General features: G+C 36.6%; 1 protein-coding gene across 1 annotated transcript; it reads right to left on the reverse strand.

Moving 5' to 3' along the window:
- Nucleotides 1-12,226: 12,226 nt before the first annotated feature.
- On the reverse strand, nt 12,227-20,859 carry Bap60 (Brahma-associated protein 60). The gene is made up of 9 exons (XM_073087290.1): nt 20,518-20,859; nt 17,645-18,101; nt 17,482-17,564; nt 17,250-17,378; nt 16,902-17,075; nt 16,574-16,774; nt 15,406-15,501; nt 14,959-15,069; nt 12,227-12,478 (listed from the first exon to the last, which is right to left on the reverse strand). The coding sequence occupies exons 1-9, from the start codon at nt 20,650-20,652 to the stop codon at nt 12,305-12,307; spliced, it is 1,560 nt and encodes a 519-aa protein (XP_072943391.1). The 5' UTR covers nt 20,653-20,859; the 3' UTR covers nt 12,227-12,304.
- Nucleotides 20,860-20,976: the final 117 nt, after the last annotated feature.

Consider the following 20,976-nt stretch of genomic DNA (forward strand, 5'->3'; position numbering starts at 1 on the left):
AGTATGACTTACATGTCATGACTAAGGTTATACTATTTAAATGGAAATATTCATTTTATTTCTAATAAAATAATTGTTGTTAAAGATTATCTCTGAACGGTTGGGGAGTTTGTGGTAGTACCAGACTGGTCCAGACAGTCCTAAAAAATAGTGTTAAAAAAAAAAAAAAAAAAATTAATAAATAAATAAACCTTTCATTTTGGAAGGGTTGTTTTTTGGGTCTCATATGAATTAAAAAAAAAAAAAAGAAAAAAAAAAAGAAAGATCTAAATCCATTTGTTTTTCGTCAACGCTTTACCCTGTATGTTACTCGCTTCCTCGAGGAGCGTTTCGTTTCTATACACGAATCTCAAGATTTTGTTGCTCTACAAGCAATGTTAGACGCAATAATGAAAACGTGATGCTGGTGCTTATAATATTTTGGCCTAAACAGTGTAAATAACTAGATCTATCTGTAGACTGGTTACAATATTCTTTTCATTTTGATATATATATATCTAGAATTATTTTTGTTCTTAAAATGCATATTTAGGTTTTCTATCCTCCATATCCCAAGTATGCTATTACTTGGGATAGTTACATCTGATGTATAAATATTTTGAGCGAGTTAAGTGTAAAATATTATATATTATTTAATGGAGATGAAGAAAAAATACTATTTACTTTTTTTGGTTATTGTAATTACTCATATAGTAAAAAGAAAAAAAAAAAAAAAACATTAATAATATATAAGTAATATATATATAAGTAATATATAAAAACAATAGATATCGTATATATTATGACGTTCACTTGGTGTAAGCCCGTGAATGCCATTATTACTACCGATTCGCCTACATCTGAGTCGAGACTTCTAAAAAGTATACATAAACATAATAATAACATTATTGTATATTAACCAAATTGCTTGGCGGAAGATATTGTATATTAAATTGCCACATGAATTTAAACCTTACTATAACCAGTGTTCAAACAATCTAGTATTACCATTATTTCATAGTAATCATAGTATTTGTCCAGCACATCCTTAATAAAATTACCTAGATAGGCCTAGTAACACTTGAGAGTTACAAGAATAAGTTTATTTCCTTTATGTAATCTTATAATACAGTGACCTCCCAGACGACAGTTTCTAGATTTTATCAACCACGGAGGATGATGGCATTGATATATCATTTTTTACAATACATACCATTAGAGAGCACGCATTACCACGCTGCTACGCTGACGTCTAAACATATGAGTGTCAGTTAAGACCCTCTTAGAAGGATAGCTGAATGGATCAGATCTAAGTTCAATTTTGTAGTAGAGACGTTACATCAAACGTATACTTGATAACTGTAATTAATATTTAAATAGATATATTAAATTAGGAATTTTAAAAATAATAGGATTTAAATGTTTTTGTATTTTGTTTAATAGGCTCGTTATTTTACAAATCTCTAAACATCTACATGTCAACATTATCATTGAAGAGACTATGCAGTGAAGTACAATTAGAAATTAAACGAACTTACCTAAGTGAAGTTCCAATTTCAATTGTACGAACTGCATAGTCTCGAAATGATATTATAACCCACCCACCCATACTTATATACGATAAGTATTACCCATAATATCATCTATGTTGTAAAATAATCGAGCTAATGAACTTACATCTTGACCCCAGGATCTCTAAACTTAATGACATTTACCGGTAGGGGGCGCTATAAGTAGGTTGGATATTGTTTTAAATTATTTGAATTCGAGGTTTTTAGCTCTGAATATACGTGACACAAGGCTGACGACTGGCGGTGTACTACATGTCAACATTATCATTTCGAGACTATGCAGTTCGTACAATTGAAATTGGAACTTCACTTAGGTAAGTTCGTTTAATTTCTAATTATACAATGCCCTCTGTCAAGATCACGGAGTACGTTAGTAATTTGGAATTGTCCATTACCTGGTCATGTAATGTTTTTTTAAAAAAAATGTATACTTTTGACATCGACTTCGTAGTTTTGGTTTTAATGCATTTTCAAATATACAAACCGACAGACAATTTTTCTTTTTCAAATATATTCGATGTAAACACGTGAAGATTTCATTCTTATTATATGTATATCATAGCCAAATGAATAATAATGTAATCAAATAAAAGCATAGGTACATTTCGATGGGATTTTCTTATACAATAATTTACTTTTCATATAAATTTCATACGGTTCACAATTGCGTCATGTCTAGGTTTTCTCTATAGAAACATCGAGCATCTCCTTGAGAGTGTTGGTTGTAAATGATACATATTATATTAATATAATCTATATAGATATTACGCACTAATATAATTTTTATTACAAACTATATAAAAGTCAGGTGAAGCCGAGGCGTTTGAAATATATATAATAAATATGAATTGTTCGGTAATAAGGTGTATCATAAGATAGTTTGACTAACTGTTTGTTTGGCTGGCTGGTATAAAATCATGATCAACTTTAATAGACCTTTTTCAGGTCATAGAAATTTTAGGTTGTGATTGATAAGGAGCCACATGTTATGTAAAACAGTTATAGTTTTAAATCTGACGATCGTGATGAGACAAAATTAGAATCGGACAAGATTATTAAAATCATGTCATGTCATAGGTATTTCAAAATTTTTAAATAAATCTGACCGTTCAAAGTAGGTAAAAATCGAATTCAAATATTCCGTTACATACATACAGGTCAAGTTAATAAAAGCGTGGCAAAAATAAAAGCGTGTTTAAAAAAAATCTTTTATCAGTTGTAGACACAAATAAGTATAGTTAAATAATGGCCGGTTTCTGAAGTCATTTTTCTTGGTAGGTAGTTTACGAGTGTGTATTCAATAACACTATCCGTTTGATAACTACCTACGGAAAAAAAAATCCGCTTCCGAGGAACTCAATGTAAGACAAGGTCTGTTTAAACTCCGTTTAGATTAACGGACCATTTTAATGTGTTTATTCTTTCCATAACATTATTTGATTTTTTTTTAAAAACGACGTTTGCGTAAAGTCTAGCAAATCTTCCTTAGTATAATGCATAACTTTTACAGTAAAATAGCCCAAACTATAACTTCCTTATGGGAATCTTAATTTAAAACTTTTGGTGAAATAAAAAAAAAAAAAAAAAGTTAAGTAGTTAAGCCATACACAATTGACAAGTATGTCGCTGACGTGAACGCATGGGTCCTTTGCTTTGTTAATTAAATTTTGAAATTCATGTAATAGTATGTATTATTATAACTGAATATAAATTCAATTTAATGTAATGAAATTTCTTTCTGACTTTCAAAAGTGGGTTATGTGGCCCTACTTTGAAAGAAATAATTTGAATTTGTGATAAATAACGTAAAAAAATTGGGTTCATACAACTTATACGTGTTATATTGTGTGAAATTCATGGTTAGTTTACCATTATTTAGTCTTTAACTTTGATATCATTCATTTCAAATATTCACGATATATTATTATTTTGATACTGCTTCATCAGTTGATAAAAGACGTACATTGGAAAGGCAACTATTTGTATAAAATAACATTGTAATAATTAAAAGAAGTACTAAGTAGTAATAAAATAATTTTATAATAGTATTTTGAGTCGCACAGATTCATTTAGTGGCCAACTATAGATCTATCTATCTATCAGTATAACAGTTATTGAACAGGTTGTTGAGCATTCCGAAATGGACTAATAAGATAAACGTCGTTATTCTGATGCGTAACTTTATCGAATCAATAGTTGTTGGAGATTTAACTATTGGACTTAGAATCCAGACATAAGTAAAGTGGGCAGCTAGATGTTGTCATTACTGTAGGTGTAGGAAACTTTTTTTAGTTTGATTTTTATTTATCTGTAGTTAAGATGGATTAGTGCAGATGCCTCGAGCAGTGTAATGTTCGCGGGTGTCTCTTGGTGATGCATATGGTTGGGTGTATGTATGTATGTATGTTGGGTGGATGTATTACATTGAGTGAATATTGCATTTTTAGAGTAAATTTGAGTTGAGCACTGGCCGAATGTTATCGTAAACAAGGTATAAAAACTGCGGTGATACATGACTAGAGTGATCCTATATGAACATCACCTAGTTTAAACCGTGTGTTTTATTATTTAACAATGGTCTAATGCATTCGCTTCAATACCTGTCGCGCATATGACATTTATGTAAAGAGTCCTTATGAACTATGCCTGCAACAGAAATCCGTGGTGAACACTGTTGGGGCAGATTTATAACCTAGGTAATACACAACTAGTGTGATTCTATATGAACATCACCTAGTTTAAGCCTTGGTTCGGATCAACAGTTCGGGCTTTTTACATGCGAGTCGGTATTGCAAGAAAATGCGTAGAGTTTAAGCCATGTTTTTGATAAACAGTTCGGGCCTCTTACGTGCGAGTCGGTATTACAAGAAAATGTGTAACTCTTCTGGACTTAGGCATTAAACAACTGGTTTTCTTTTGCAGCTCTTGCATCAGACCATACACGATCGAGGACGAACGTGTGAGCAGGACGGCCGAATGTTATCGTCGTTAATAAGAAGCTTGGATATTAACGATATCACATTTTTATAACGTTACATTAAAGTAATAAGTGACTCATTTGATACTACAGTTTAAAAACAGATGCGGGTAGGTGAAGTGGGGACGACACCTTGGCGGCGCTCGAATTAACAGAGAGCGACATTCTGGTCGGAGACTTCAGCAAGAGCAGTCGAATAACGGAGATACTTGTGTAGTTATAATACTTCTAATCACTAGTGTGAACTTACTTACGTATAATTGTTATATCGTTACTCTGTACCGTTTATGTGACTATATTATTACATGACTTCAAGACCTACAAGATGAGTTTGATTTCATAACAATTTATGGAATAAATAACACTGCACTTATGTAGAAGTAAGAAATGAAAATATCGATAATCCTCGTTGACGTCTGCATCTAGTGTACCTACTACCTGTTAAGTGCGACTTCTCATTGTGTATGATTTTTTTATAATAAGGTGTGTTAAGGAATTTATTTAACACCTTGCGAAGTGGTGGTAGAATCTATAGATGTTTAAAAAGAATTCTGTAAAGAATCTGTTTGAATAAAGCATTTTGATTATGATTTTAATGAAGCGACAGTTGGGCATCCATTAATCAATGAAGTCCAGATAATACATAAGTATTTTTTTCCCCTTCTTGTTCCGTTCAATATAACTTTATTATAAAACGAGCCTTATATAATTAACATCGTTGACTATGCGTTATGGTTAACGTATTTTTCTTTTTTGCTCTGATAAGAAGTAGGTAAGTACCAATCTATTCCTCGAATAGAAGCAGGTATTAGATTTTTGTATAGGTATATTTGGATGAGTGCTCGTGACACTAATTCGATTATTTTAAAGCCATATCTACGTGTACAAGACAAGTATAATTAAGCATTAGGCAGTTTTGCATAATTATTTTATGATTAGATAGGTAAGTATTTAAAGCATTTTTTAAAAACCAATAGAAGCAATGAAATTCTCGGGCCACCAGATGTAATGTAATATAGTCACTGGTATCTAAGAACACGACACCTCGTACAGCGCAATCATAAAGGAGAGTTCTATTTGCTACTTTATAAAGCCAGAGTACTGCAACCTTTATTCAAAGTAACACAGGTAGTAGCTGTCAACTATAGGATATTAAAAGAGGCTTAGCCAAAAAGTAGAGCACAGATTTCAGTGAATTTTTATGCTTAAGGAAAGCAAACATAGTATTGAAACGGCTTCATCGATTTTAAAATACAAAAAGTTAGGTAAACATCGCCCTGACACTATTTTATAATAGCGTGAAGTTAATTATGTAATTATACATTGTACGTATTTAATGAAGCTTAAAATCTTCATCACCATTAATCAAGTAGTTTATGCAGGATTACTGCAGGTTTACCCACCTGTCACTGTGAGCCGCGTTATCAATTGATCCGCCGTGTTAAGTTTTTATCATAATATTGGTTGAGGGCCTTTCAGTGAGTATTTTTTTCAAAGCAAACAAAAAATACTACGACATCATTTATGTAAGATAATACTGAAAATGAATGTATTAAATTCGTTTCGGCACTATTGAATGTTATCATTGCGGAGGTACTGCTGGCAATCTCATTAATTAAGGTGGCAATTTTTGAGTATCTACACTGATTATTTGGGTTATCATTATGTTTCGATCTTATTACTACTTATTACTCAAACACATTTGATTACATAAATTGAAATAAATTGGACCATCGTATAGTCTTGATTTGTCAACTGAATATCATTACTTAGCTAGAATTATGCTGCAGATAAAATTTTAAATTTGAAGAATGGTTACAAAATAACTGGGTCGAACACTAGGAAAATTTATATATTATTGCCGGTCTAGTTCCCATAGGAGCAGGCACGCACATTCCGATCTGTCCGGGCCAGTTGTGAAAATTATTGTAAATATGTACGTATTAGTTTTATAAATAAAGTTTACTTTAGAATCTTTACCTAATATGTATAATTTAGAGAAAAAAGCACACGCTTCACATTAGCTTATATTTATCTTAACTTAGAATCGTCATTGTTTATATAAAATGGAAAATACATTATTATTACATTTTAATAAGTTCATATGATTATAATGCCAATATTTATATAAAGTCAAATTAATCAATTATATAAAATTAATATTAATGTATGTAAATTGTATTTAATTAAGTAAGTACATGAATGTCAACATGAGGATAATCATTATTTAGGTTAAAGGTGAGATTTTGTTTCACGTAGATTGTAGGTAAAGCCATTCAAAAAATTCTTGCAGTGAATAGTAGCATTTACGTATTAATAGTTTCCTTAGTTCATTTTTAAATGTAATCGAGTTTTCATCTTGGATGTCTTTTGGAATTTTATTATATATTTTGTCGCACATAGAATAGGGTCCGGAACCATACATTGCTAGTCTAGATTGTGGTATTGCGAGTTTGTTCGGATTTCGTGAACTATATTTCTTTGTTTCATTGGAGTAGACAAATAGATTATTATGTTTTTTACAAAGTTGCATATTTCTATAATGTACATGGACGTTAAAGTTAATATGTTAAGATCTGTGAAATATTTTCTGCAGATTTCCGATTGTTTAATGTTGGCTAATATCCGTACGCATTTCTTCTGTAATGTGAATAATTTGTTAGTGTCTGTACTATTTCCCCAGAGTATCATCGACGGGTCCTACGTAAACTGGTGTAGGCAAGTGCATTTTCACAACTTTACAGTAGAGCGATTTGAATGTTCTAATGCGTGTAACTTTAACATTATTCACGTATAATGCCGTTTTTTTTTCAAAAGGATTCAATTATATCATTTTAAAATTTTAACTATGTACGTTGAATAATGTTTTTTATAAACGTTGTCGATAAACAAAAATAATTCAATCTACTTCGTAAGTACTCACTATTCATTACGACGGCGGTGGGTTCATCTTCACTGACCATGGTTCCAGTCCTGCAGCCTCGACACTTTCCGGGAGTCACACAAAATGTTTGCCGAATCGACACCTGTGCACCATTTGATAGATGTCTGGTGGTATGAGTTTATCTACAACGGCTTGGATAATCCTTGGCGCGTGTGTCGCGGCGCCGCAGTGCGCGGAGGCTCCGCGCTCGCCGATTTATAACGACGTTGTATTATCGTGAATTACAACCTGACGATGTTTGCGCGAGGTGCCGGAGGCTGCCGGCGGAGCGCTCTCTCCGCTTATCTGCATTGTATTTATTTACTCAATACAAGTCTAAAATTAGGAAGACCAGTGACGCTCGTTGAAACGCTAAAATTCCATTTGTTTAAACATGTCTACTAATTCTCACATCCATTCATATATGGTTTGTCGCCAATCAATAGGTAGGTACGCATGAGATCATCATATATAGGTACCTACATTACGAAATTTACGTGGTTTAAATGTATGATGTATGTAGTATGTACCTATCTACCCACAAAGTACAAGGAAAATAAAAATCTTCGAGCTCATAGTTTCAAGGTAAATCCTGGTTGATAACACGAGCACCACTGCACGGCACGCAGTAAAAAATATTAAGTAGTTACTAGCTACTGTGTCTAGAAGTTAAGCTCCTTTCAGACGATGTGAACAAATATCTTTAATCTTTAAGATAGCAGTAAAGTAGAACTAAGGTATCCCATGCTTGTCTTAAGAGGCTTCTGAAAAGGGAACTCACCGGGGTTGCTGGTAGCCAGCAGGGAACTCAAACCCCCTCGCCATCGACCCTGACAATAATGGTGATGGTAACCTGGTAATGGTGCATCTACACCTTGCTCCTCACGCTGTTGCCTCCTCGTGTTGCCGCTATTATTTCCGTCGTATCCACACGCTGCCCTAATCGCGTCGGTAGGGCTGCCACTATTTTTGAACAAATAGTATTTCTTACCAAAACGTTGCAAAAATGTAATAGGTACTTTAGGAATAAATATAGTAATAGGTTCACATTTAGTATTCAGTGCATAAGTTTAATGTAACTATGAGTACATACATTTTTCTGATAATTTTTAACAGAAATATCTACGCTAAGGTCGCTAAGAGGTACAGGTATACGATATTTCAGATGACTATATTTGGATTATCGATGATAGTAGTTTTTGGTATTTGATTAATTCTCTACAATATATGTATAGAAGAATTGACTAAAATATAATACAATATTATATTTTCGAAATTCCGGCAGGGCGAGAGCCCGACCACCCGACGTCCCTGCCCACTTTCCTCGCTTCACGATGAGTATGTGGACACGCGGTAAGTTTCCTTTTCCCTTGACACGAAAAATGGCATGTTCCTCCTTACATAACCGTTTTTTTGCAGTAATTATAAGTAGGTCGGTACATTATATACCTATAGGAAATTGATTGGCTAACGCTGTTTTGAAGTTTGACGTCCTAATTACACACCTTAATTATAAAGGTGTTAATATGACGTTCCTCAAATTACAGAGTTGAGGTCAAGGATTATTCAATTTTAATCAAGGGGTCTACTACCATGTCTTAAGACAATATTATTTTAATCATACATTGAAATTTTGTACCACGACCTCGTTAAAGTAAGATTGTTTTTATAATATTACATACGCAGTTTTGTATGATTTCGGTCGAAATTATTCATTCTTTTTTTGCAGGGAATTTATTTTTTAAGCAAAATATAACAATTTCAGATGTTGATGCAATATTGAAATAAAACTTTACTGAATTATGATGGTTTTTAAAAGATGGTGGTAGGCGCCGAGGTGGTGTGGAAATGTGTGTATATTATGTAGAACGTGATTCTTACAAGCGCAATGTCTATGAAATGGTTGGCCTTAGAGAAAAAATCAAAAGGACCGTTTTTATAGAGAAAATTGAGAACTGCAACTTTGGCTTAAAGTACTTTTTCGATAAAACTCATCGTTTTCTGGTAATATCCAAAAATTGTAAAATTTTGATCTTTAACCCCAAATAAGTGCATCGGCACACTTGAGGTCAATGGGTTCTGTTGGGATTTTATTTTTTAACTCCATCGGATTTTTTTTTTATTTCACTGGTCCAAATTAACCGGACTATTATGCGACACTACCTGATGACGATATAATGCAGGCCGACTTTTAAAAAATGAACTTGTTTGATTTCCGGCTAGATAAATATAATTGTAGTCGTATATAGTATTTTGACTAATATTTATACTTTTGGATTTCACCATTTTAAAATTTACTGATTCATTTGTTTCAAGTAAAATATAGTACAATATCCAATGACATTTTATACTAGACACGTTATACGCCCACTAACTTAAGAGAAAACTTGAGCGAAACTGCTTTGATAGCACACATGCACGTTTTTTAATTTACTTACCTTTAACTACATAGACAAATGTTCTATAAGGGACGGAGCTATTGTTTGACCAACTAGTGTTGGACCTTGCGTTTCAAGTGTACGCAAACGTAAATATTGACCATGGAATATAGTGACCAATGATTACTTCAGTCAAAACGGGACATCGATTTTTTTATGTCAAATACTTTTTACTTGAAAAAATTTAGTTAAAAATAATAAAAAACACGCTTTTATGATAAAATTAACTAAAAAGTAGAAAATAATTTTCAATCTAGGAATCATTTAAGGAACAGTAAATAGCATAATTGTGCAAAAAATGTGGGGCGCTTTATGAAAACTGATAAATGGAGCACCCCATGTTTTTTTTCACAATTATACTATTTACTGTTACTTAATTGACAATGGCAACGGTTCATTTCGGAGACAACGGCACGAAGTATCGAAAAAAGGGACTGTCCCGTAAAAACGGGACGTATGGTGGCTTTCCCATTGATCCGCATGCTTGTCAAAGACAAAGAAATAATGGAACAGAAGGTAAAAAATGTCCAAAACTGTCGATAATAGTTTTAGTATGTCGTTTACGTAGAAATGTTATAGTACAGTTTAACTAAATAAATTATTATTATATAAAAATATAATTTGAAAGAATGTATCTATACAGATGTATCGACTGGTTTAAAATATACGATTTAAAAATTGTTTATATTTATTATCATAGATTAGTAAATATTACTCATTCCTAACAAGAAAATGTACCCAGTTTTGAGAATTGAAATAGTTGCGTAAAAAAGTTTTGCCACGTCTCCGTGCTAAAATGTCTCTAAAATATTTGAAATAATTATTTATTTATTATGTAAATTACGCAGTATTAGTTATTTATTCGTAAATTTTCTCAAAAAATGTTTTTATTTGTCAAGAATTCAAAAAAGAACTTACTATTAAGCCGTTTGTGGCTTATTTCAATTTCAAGGCGGCGAAGTATCTTTACTAATCTATGTTTATTATTATCAGTTTTATTTCACACACGACCATTAATTGCAAAGTTGTGTAAATTTTATAAATGTACTAGCTGACCCAGCAAACATTGTGTTGCCATAAAAATAAAAAAAATGTTAAGGGTGAACAACCCTTATCACTTAAGAGATATGAAAAATAGATAGTAGCCAATTCTCAGACTTACTGAATATGCGTATAAATTTTGGTGAAAATCAGTAAAGCCGTTTCGCAGGAGTAGGTACAGAGTAACTAACATTGTGACATGATAATTTTATATATAAGATTCTAATTTTACCGTGTTTTTTTTGAGGATTAATTTCTAGCTATACAAAGATTGTTTATTAAATTATGTTTAGGTTAAGGAAGAAATACGACCTTAATGATTGAAATATTTATTCAATTAAAGAAATTTTAAAATACCGTATACTATCCTATATAAATTTTATGGTAATATTTTTTTATTATTTACCACAGGTATCGAAGGAAATTTAAAGATTAGGATACAGAATTTCCCATATCTCGATTTTATTTTATTAAAATAAACCATAAAATGTTATATTTTGACTAAAAACACACTAATATAAAAATTAAGCAGTGGGATCTTAAACTATAACATACGACATATGAACATCGTCAGATTCAATAAAATGTCACTTCTGTTCTGTTGATCTATGACCATGCATTTTGCGTCTTTATCACTTTCATTGACAAAAACATACTTTGTCTCTTTCTGGTTACTCACGTAATCATGGCGGATCGAACACGAAAAATAAACAAAATTTAATAATTTCTCTTCATTTACGTGTGATAGGTGATTCCATGAAGTTTGTTTCTTTTTCGAGCATAATTTTTGCATTTACGCATTGCACAAGAAGGCATTTTGAGGCTTTAAATTCAAAATAATGACGTTTAACGTGTTCAGTGACATTCGTGTGTATTACTACGCCGCGCGAGAGCGACTGGACTTGGCTGGAGTCGTTTTACACCACTTGCCGTATTTTGTATGTTTCAAGTTTTGCCCGCTTGTGGCGGATCTTTAGTTATAGATCAATGACAATATCCCTGTAATTTACAATGTAACTAGGCATAGTAATCTGGGATCGCTTAATCGAAGAATCGATTTTATGGTCCTAAATCGTCTATATTTTTACTCTTCTTTAAAGAATGAATAAATGTTACAGTGAATAGTACAGTGATTAAATTAGCATTAGATTTTTAGCGATAAATTGAAGGCCGATGTAATCAATTAGCGCAATTATTATAAAATTTTTATTCCATCGTCTCCATCTCGGACAGAGAAGTGAAGTTAATATTCGATCGACGACAGGTTACAGGATATCGGAAGCAGAAAGACACCGGACACGTTAAGAACAGATTTATTGGATTAAAAATACACGGAATCAATCAGAAATACACCAAAACGATAATATCGTTTCCGCTAGAGGCGCGGCAGGTGGTGCGCGGGCGCGGCGAGCGCGGCGTCGAGCGCGGCGCGGCGCGCGGCCAGGCGCGCGTGCAGGTAGCGCGCCACGCCCTCGCCCGCCCACGCCTGCGCGTAGAACGCCGCGCAGCGCTCCTCCTCGGGGTTGCCGCCCGCGCTGCCGCTGATCGTCTGCGGACACCGCGCCGGGTTACATGCGTGTGCGAGGAGAGACGGGACGGGCGGCTCCGAGCCGCCGGTCCGCTCGGAATATAGAAATGAGTCGCGTCGCAGCAGCCAGTTGTACACGTCGGTGGGACGAAGACGGCGCGGGACCCCCCGACCCCCGGCCGTTGCCCGCTCCCGCCCGCGGGTACATGGCTGCGTTTGTGTGCCCTTACTGTTGTTACGAGGTATATGTTTGTAATTGTGTTCGACCTCCCTGGCTCTCTAACTCCGCCTGCGCGCAACGATTTCAGAGCGGACTAGCAGTTTAGCGCGGAATATATGAGTGTGAAAGCGTATAACTCAGACGGCGGCAGAAAGAGGACTGGCGAAGTGACGCGGCGTGCGGGGAATGAGCGAACACAACTTGCAGCGCGGAAATTGAAGGTAAGGTCGCGAACGAACTGATCCATTAACAATAGTTTATTTTTATCTTGTATGTTCTATTTTACCTCCGTCAGCAAATTAACTGAATAATAACTTAAATCGTAATCATGCTAATAATCGCATTTGTAAACACGTATATAAGTGAATGTGCATATACGAGTAGATACGCAAATGAGTATGTACATACAACATTACATTCAACCGTAAATATCGACTTTTTTATTCGTCGTATTGTGTGTGTTACAATGTTCAGATTATATTATGTAATTGTGATTGAAAAAAAAATAAGCGTTAATGTGATCACTTTCTATACATAGTTGTCGCAATTTAATAAGTCATTTCAATACATACCATCCTAATGTCATTAATGTTTTTATGAACGTAGCAAAGTCAAATACTTCTAAATGTACAGTAACGATATAATTTATAAACAAGAACATTTACAAATTGTATTACACATTTTATTTTCTTTACAATGAGTCCAATGAAACCAATTTATCCTACATCAAAAAATATCATAGGGAGTCGTTGCAATATTATGTCAGTTGGGTAATTTGGAAGTTTACAACAATTTACAGCTACAGCTTGCGGCTTCAAACCATTCGGAAGAAACCTTAATCGATTAACTTTAGCGTGAAAAATAGTAAGAACCTTCGCGTATTAATTGTAAATAACCAAATAAATCAGTTTATTTAATGTAAATTTGAAGGTGGTAGAACCCTTTGTCGTTCGACTCCGGCGGCACCACCGCCACACCTATTTCTGTTATAACAGCAGTGTTAGGCGCTGCTGTGTTCCGGTTTGGTAATTTGGTGGTAAGGGAGACAGACTTTTCCGAGGCGTTCCAGCTTAGTCCTCAGGGGTAGCGGCGCATCTGTGGCCGACCTCAGGTAAGAATATCTAACCCTATCTGGGGTTGATTACAGATGTGCATGGACGGCAGTAGCCACATACCATCAGGTGGACTGCATGCTCGTCTGCTACACCTATATTATAAAAAAAATGCAAACACAGTCTCATCTGCTTAGTAACGTTTTTTTACAATGAATGTTTTGTTTTACGAAACAATTTTCGTGAAGATGAAACATCAAGTAAATACAGTTGAGTGTGTCGCATGACTCATGGTTTACTCTTCACTCGCAAGCAACCAGCAACTATGACACATGTCAATATGTGATTTACTTAGTGGTAATTGGTAATTTACACATTGTTTAATGAAATGTTGTACGATGTGTTCTTTCCTATATTGTTATATACTATTGTGTATGGGTGATCCAATTGTCACTACAATATAACGGTTATTAAAAATTGATGTAGTAATAATTTCTTAAACATGTCATCCTTACATTAACATAAGCTCTCAGCTGACAGTCAGTATAAGAATAATTTCAAATATAATTTATATGTGCTAATAAAACAATTATGTCAATACTTTTAAAATAATTCGCTTTCCGAAGACTGTCGGTTTTGTAGTCCATAAGTCTACCGTTTTAGACTTATGGACTACAAAAAATAGCGTTGGCTAAGCGCATATTGGTGAACTTCATTTGAAACCTATTTGGAACAACGTGAACAGCTGACTCCAAACCGAAATTTAATTATTAGATTTAATATTGTTTAATTGTCTATAGTTCATAAGAAAATAAAGACTCCATTGTAAGTAACGATGCGATCAGGTGATTATAAGTAATAAGGTTTAATATTGAATAATTGTGCGGGACGACGCGAACGGCTGACTCCAAATCGATCAGCTGGTAATAGTTATAAGGTTTAATATTGTTAATTGTGCGAACAGCTGATAGTTATAGGATATTAATAGTGTTTAATTGTTTTGTAGTTTGTAAGAAAATAAAGACAACAGAATAGGAATAATGATATAAATATAGATATAGTATAGTTTCACAGTTTACATTTTTAATAAATATTTTAATAGTTGATAGGGATAGTTAAAAGAATCACTTATAGTATCACTTATAGTACCCTCTAACAATTAGGCTTTACTGCTTTTTATAGTATTTTATTATACTATTGGTATTAATATAGAAGTATTTTAAACAAACCTTAAGATCTCTGGACTGGCTGATGATCCATTTCTGTAGGAACTGCTGAGGATCCTTGCTGAAACTCAGGAAGAATTCACGGTTCGTCTTCAACTGGTTAATAGTATCCACCTGCGAAATATATTTGAACATTATTTTTTTATTTATTACTAATTGTTTGCCACAGAGCACATAATATAATCTACGTTTACATTAGTTTTTACAATTATAAGTATTAACGAAATGTTATCTTTGAGTTAACAAGCTGGAATTCTATTTTTACTACCCCAAATATTAATTTTTAAGTATAAGATAAATCAAAATTTAAATTGCGAAAAATATTCACAAGAAAACGGGACAATATCAGAAAACGTCATATTGTTATATTATACATCCATACATGCAGGTAGAATCAAGGAAGTTCATAAAGTGAAGTCATTAGGATATTGGAAAATATGAAAAACAAACAGTTTCGTGTATTTTGCCATCAAGACCCTGGATCTCTTGCTGGTTGGCGGTGCTCAGCAGGAAGTTGTTCATCTGCGTCTTCAGCGTGTCGTCCACCTGAGAACATATACAAGTTATGAGTTACGGGTCACAGCTGGGGTAGACAATACAGATTCTCAAGGTGTACTGGAAATTATAATCTTCATAATTTGAAAGTTGGGACGAATCGATCAATGATCAATGAAATATTCATTTATCTATTTTATAGGACGCGGCGATGACGCGGTCGACGACGATGGGGTCGGGCCGCACTCACCTCCACGTCGATGTCGTAGCAGGCGGTCTGCTTGGCGTCGTGCGGCGGCTCCACGGCGATGACGTGGTTGATGACGATGGGGTCGGGCCGCACTCACCTCCACGTCGATGTCGTAGCAGGCGGTCTGCTTGGCGTCGTGCGGCGGCTCCACGGCGATGACGTGGTTGATGACGATGGGGTCGGGCCGCACTCACCTCCACGTCGATGTCGTAGCAGGCGGTCTGCTTGGCGTCGTGCGGCGGCTCCACGGCGATGACGTGGTTGATGACGATGGGGTCGGGCCGCACTCACCTCCACGTCGATGTCGTAGCAGGCGGTCTGCTTGGCGTCGTGCGGCGGCTCCACGGCGATGACGTGGTTGATGACGATGGGGTCGGGCCGCACTCACCTCCACGTCGATGTCGTAGCAGGCGGTCTGCTTGGCGTCGTGCGGCGGCTCCACGGCGATGACGTGGTTGATGACGATGGGGTCGGGCCGCACTCACCTCCACGTCGATGTCGTAGCAGGCGGTCTGCTTGGCGTCGTGCGGCGGCTCCACGGCGATGACGTGGTTGATGACGATGGGGTCGGGCCGCACTCACCTCCACGTCGATGTCGTAGCAGGCGGTCTGCTTGGCGTCGTGCGGCGGCTCCACGGCGATGACGTGGTTGATGACGATGGGGTCGGGCCGCACTCACCTCCACGTCGATGTCGTAGCAGGCGGTCTGCTTGGCGTCGTGCGGCGGCTCCACGGCGATGACGTGGTTGATGACGATGGGGTCGGGCCGCACTCACCTCCACGTCGATGTCGTAGCAGGCGGTCTGCTTGGCGTCGTGCGGCGGCTCCACGGCGATGACGTGGTTGATGACGATGGGGTCGGGCCGCACTCACCTCCACGTCGATGTCGTAGCAGGCGGTCTGCTTGGCGTCGTGCGGCGGCTCCACGGCGATGACGTGGTTGATGACGATGGGGTCGGGCGCGTGCAGCAGCGCGCCGAGCCGCGCCGGCACCTCGGCCAGCTTCAGCCGCGCGCAGCCGAAGATCTGCTCCAGGTACTTGTCGCACGTCACCCACTCGCGCTCGTGCGGGTCCTGCGGGCAGGGCGGGATGAGCTACATGAGTCCGTCTTCAGTGTACGAGTATCGTCAGTATTCGAGTATCACCGGTACTCGAGTATCACTTGTTAGTACTCGAGTATGCGAGTTCTATGACGTATACCTGCAGCTTGTGTGTCTTGACGTACTGCCAGAGCGCGTTGACGATGACGGGTCTCGCCTGCGTGTGCACGCCCAGCAGTCGCGCCAGGCGCGCGTCCAGCTTGAACTGCAGCGGCTGGTAGTCCAGCAGCAGCAGGATGGTGCAGCGCACGTTCTTGTAGCCCGGCCGCTTCACCTGGCATCCATAACATTGTTTGTAAACATTTTCTTTTCAACAAAATCATACCTTAATTAATCAACAATTATGCGTAAGAGGGCGGCGGCTATTTTACATCGCACATGTCGCACAGAGATTAACTTATGTTCTCAAGAATACATAGAATATAATTCATAGTAATATAACACTTACCTGAAAACCATCAGTCTCCTGTGTTGTTAGTGTGCGATGCCACTCTACCAAGTGGTTGTCGGGACCATACAGTTCCTTGTCCAGTTCTATTACTAATGATTTGAAGAATGATGAAAACTTGCGTTTAACCTGTAATTAAAACTTAGTTATAAAGATGATTATATCTCTGAGATATATCTGAGATAAATGTTAAGTTTCATTATATTTTGAAAATAATCAATTTAAACATTACCTTGTTTGGATCATTTTTGGAATCATCTAAAAGTCGTCCTTCAACTCTCAGTTCCCAAGATGCCACAGCATTGTCACCTTGTCCTGAAATACGTAAAATTGTGGTTCAGAGTTTCTTCACAGCATAAATAATTCAATTACGTATTTTCATCTTATACACATACCAGGATAGAAGGTGTTAGAGATGAAAATGCGCAGCTTGCGTTTCTGCTTCATCGGGCGCTTGAGCGCCTCCTGGATGTCGAGGCGCTTGCGCATGATGGTGGCGTCCAGCTTGCGCTCGAAGGCGAGCAGGTCCATGTAGGCCTGCGACTCGGGCACCAGGTCGCGCACCTTCTGCGGCAGCACCTTGTCGGCGAGCCGCCGCTTGCGCTTGCCGGCCGCCGCCGCGCCGCCGTACGCGTCGTAGTGCTGCGGCTTGTGCGGCGGCAGCGGCGCGCGGCCGTCGCCGGGCCGCTTGGCGGGCGCGGGCGGGGGGCGGGCCGCCCCGTACGGCGCCGGCGCCGCGCCCGCCGCCGCCGCGCCCGCCGCCGCGCCGTACGCCGCGGGCCGCGCGCCGCCCGCGCCCGCCGCCGCCGCGCCCGCGCCCGCGCCCGGCGGCGGCGTGAACCCGCTGCGCTGCTGGAACGTTCACGCCACACCATTGTAAGTGACATTGTCGTTGATCCTTATAAGCGACCCTATCAGATCGACGGGTCCTACGTAAACTGGTGCAAGTGCAAACCGGTACAGTAGAGCGATTTGAATGTTCTAATGCGTGTAACTTTAACATTATTCACGTATAATGCAGTTTTTTTTCAAAGGGATTCAATTATACCATTTTAATAATTTTGTACCATTGCCCTTATCAACATCGGCAGGATTAACGATTTTCGAGGCGAGATTATTCGAGCGCCTTAGAGAAAGTTCATCGCAAAGTTACTAAACTGCAAACAATTATTGCTTTTTAGTTTCAATGTGACTGTTACAGTGTGATTTTTAGTTTTGAAATTAATAATGTTATTTCCCTATAACTCAGATGTTCTGAAACATATAAACAAAGGGTGAAACGAAACCCTCCGCTGTCTGTTCGTGTGTCACAGGGCTTTATCTCTTAAATCGTAATAGATAGATACTTGAATTTTTTACAGAGGATGCATAATGGTGGTCGCTATATCAACAAAATTAATAAATAATTATAGTTCAAAAAACTAAAAAACACGCTTTCATGATAAAATCAACTAAAAAATAGAATAACCACCACAGATATATTTCAGAACATTTGATTTATAGGGAAATAACATTATTATTTTCTAAACTAAAAATCATGCTATAACAGTTACACCTTATTGAAACTAAAGAGCAATAATTATTTGCAATCTAGAAACTTCCGATGAACTTTGTCTAAGACGCTTGAACAATCTCCCCTCGAAAATCGTTAATCCGGATGTTGATAAGATAAAATTATTAAAATCGTGTATTGTCATTGGTTTTTGATAATTCTTCAAAATATTAAATTAAACTGAATGTTCAAAGTGGATAGAAATCGGGTTGAAAGATTCCATTACTGTTATGTACGTCGTACATACATACATACATGCAACCCAAGCTAATAAAAGCATGTTAAAAATATTAAACTGATATATATATATATTGAAAAGTTTAAAAAACCTACTTGGGTTTTTAAACTTTTCAATTAAATGTAGACTAAATAAAAAAATTCAAAATCCTGTGTATTACAACACACCTAGAGTTGCAGATTCACAATGAAATGTGTGTGATAGTGTCGGTCAGCAGTTTTATTGAGATCTAACACATTCATAAAAGATTGATTAATTTTGAAGCTTTGAGAAACAATTTTGATTTATTTGTTGAAAATGGGTAAAGTTGAAGCTGTGATAGGACATATAACTAGTCATATAGTCGTCACAATTTAATAGGCCCATTTTGACACATGCCATCGCTACGGCACTAAGCATGTTCCACACAAATCGATATGCAAAGGAACCAATTTTTACTATAAATCGATTACAACTCCATATCGTATTGTATAGATTATTTAATATTTTGTAAACAGAATATTTGTTTATTATTTTTCTAAATCATCTTAAGATTTAATAAAAAAGAGAAAAGAAAATAAATTATGTCATAATTTAAAAATTGAATTATGTCCAGAAGATTAAGTAAAGCATGTCCGTGCTATTGTTACCTGTATTTATTTTTTTCATTTTAACATTCACTAAGGAACAGATTCGCGATTATTTTATTGTTGTTATGATGAAAAAGGGACAAACAAATAATTATTGGTAATTCCAAGTTTCGATTATTCGAAAGTTAATTGATTATGGTTTCTGCGAATGGTTTGAAGCCGGAAGCTGTAGCCGTAAATTGTCGTAAACTGCTAATTTACCTGAATGATATAATTATGCAATGACGACCTATGATACTTTTTGATGTAGGAAGAATAGTTTCGGGATACATTTTAACTGAAATAAAATGTGTAATACAATTTATAAATTTTGCTAACTATTCTTGTAAATAAATTATTTTGTAATTATATGTTTAAAAGTATTTGACTTTCCAATTATGTGTTATATGTACATACAAAGTTAGTTCAAAATTTTTATGACATTAGGATGGCATGTGTAAAAACGGGCCTATTAAATTGTGATGACCATAGTAATTAAATTACACAGCATTTAAATCAGTTCTTTTATCGCCAATCACCTATCAATCATATTGCAAATTATTAGTTAACCAGAATTAGAGCCTCCTCAGTATGTTTACTAAACGTCATGTTTTATAATATTCCATTACATAGCATTATAAATGCTAAATAACCACTGCAATCCATTAGCGTTGGATAATCAATACAAATCTGAACTAAGTAGCACTACAGTTAGAGTTATGAAATTGAGCGACAGTGGTTACAACATGAGTGGGTCAGAAGATTGAAAGAATCTATACTATGAAATCCTATGATCTTAAGTCAGTTATGTTTCGGTCGGTACTAGGGTTTTTGACATTGGTAAGGGTAAGCAATGTAACGTGCACTGACCGGGAAGGTGGGTCCGGGGTAGGGCCGCGGCGGCAGCGGCGCGCCCGGCGGCGGCGCGGGCCCGGGGTACCGCTGCGGCGGCAGCGCGCCCGCGCCGCCCGGGCTCGGCCCGCTCGATGGGAATCGTTGTGCCATATTGTTCTTTACTAACACTTAACCTCACAATTACTCACAGCATAGCTTTATAGATTATGCTCTGCAATGTATCCCTTATTTAAAATACACGATAATAATAAATTAATAAAAACTTATTTGTTTCCAAAATTCGCATTTCACATTTACAATATAGCATCATCCATAAGTCAAAGTTGTCAAAATTGACATATGGAACGAACGACGCTATGACGTCATAGCGTGTCAAAAGTGGATGCGTTCATATTTTACAGAGTTGTCATATTATATGGAAATAAAAAGTAATATAATAAAATAATAAAGGTGTCAAGTAATGCTGTGTTCTTA

Source organism: Epargyreus clarus, unplaced genomic scaffold (assembly GCF_041222505.1).
Source record: "Epargyreus clarus isolate Ecla_fem2 unplaced genomic scaffold, WU_Ecla_fem_2.2 ptg000026l, whole genome shotgun sequence".
Taxonomy (NCBI): domain Eukaryota; kingdom Metazoa; phylum Arthropoda; class Insecta; order Lepidoptera; family Hesperiidae; genus Epargyreus; species Epargyreus clarus.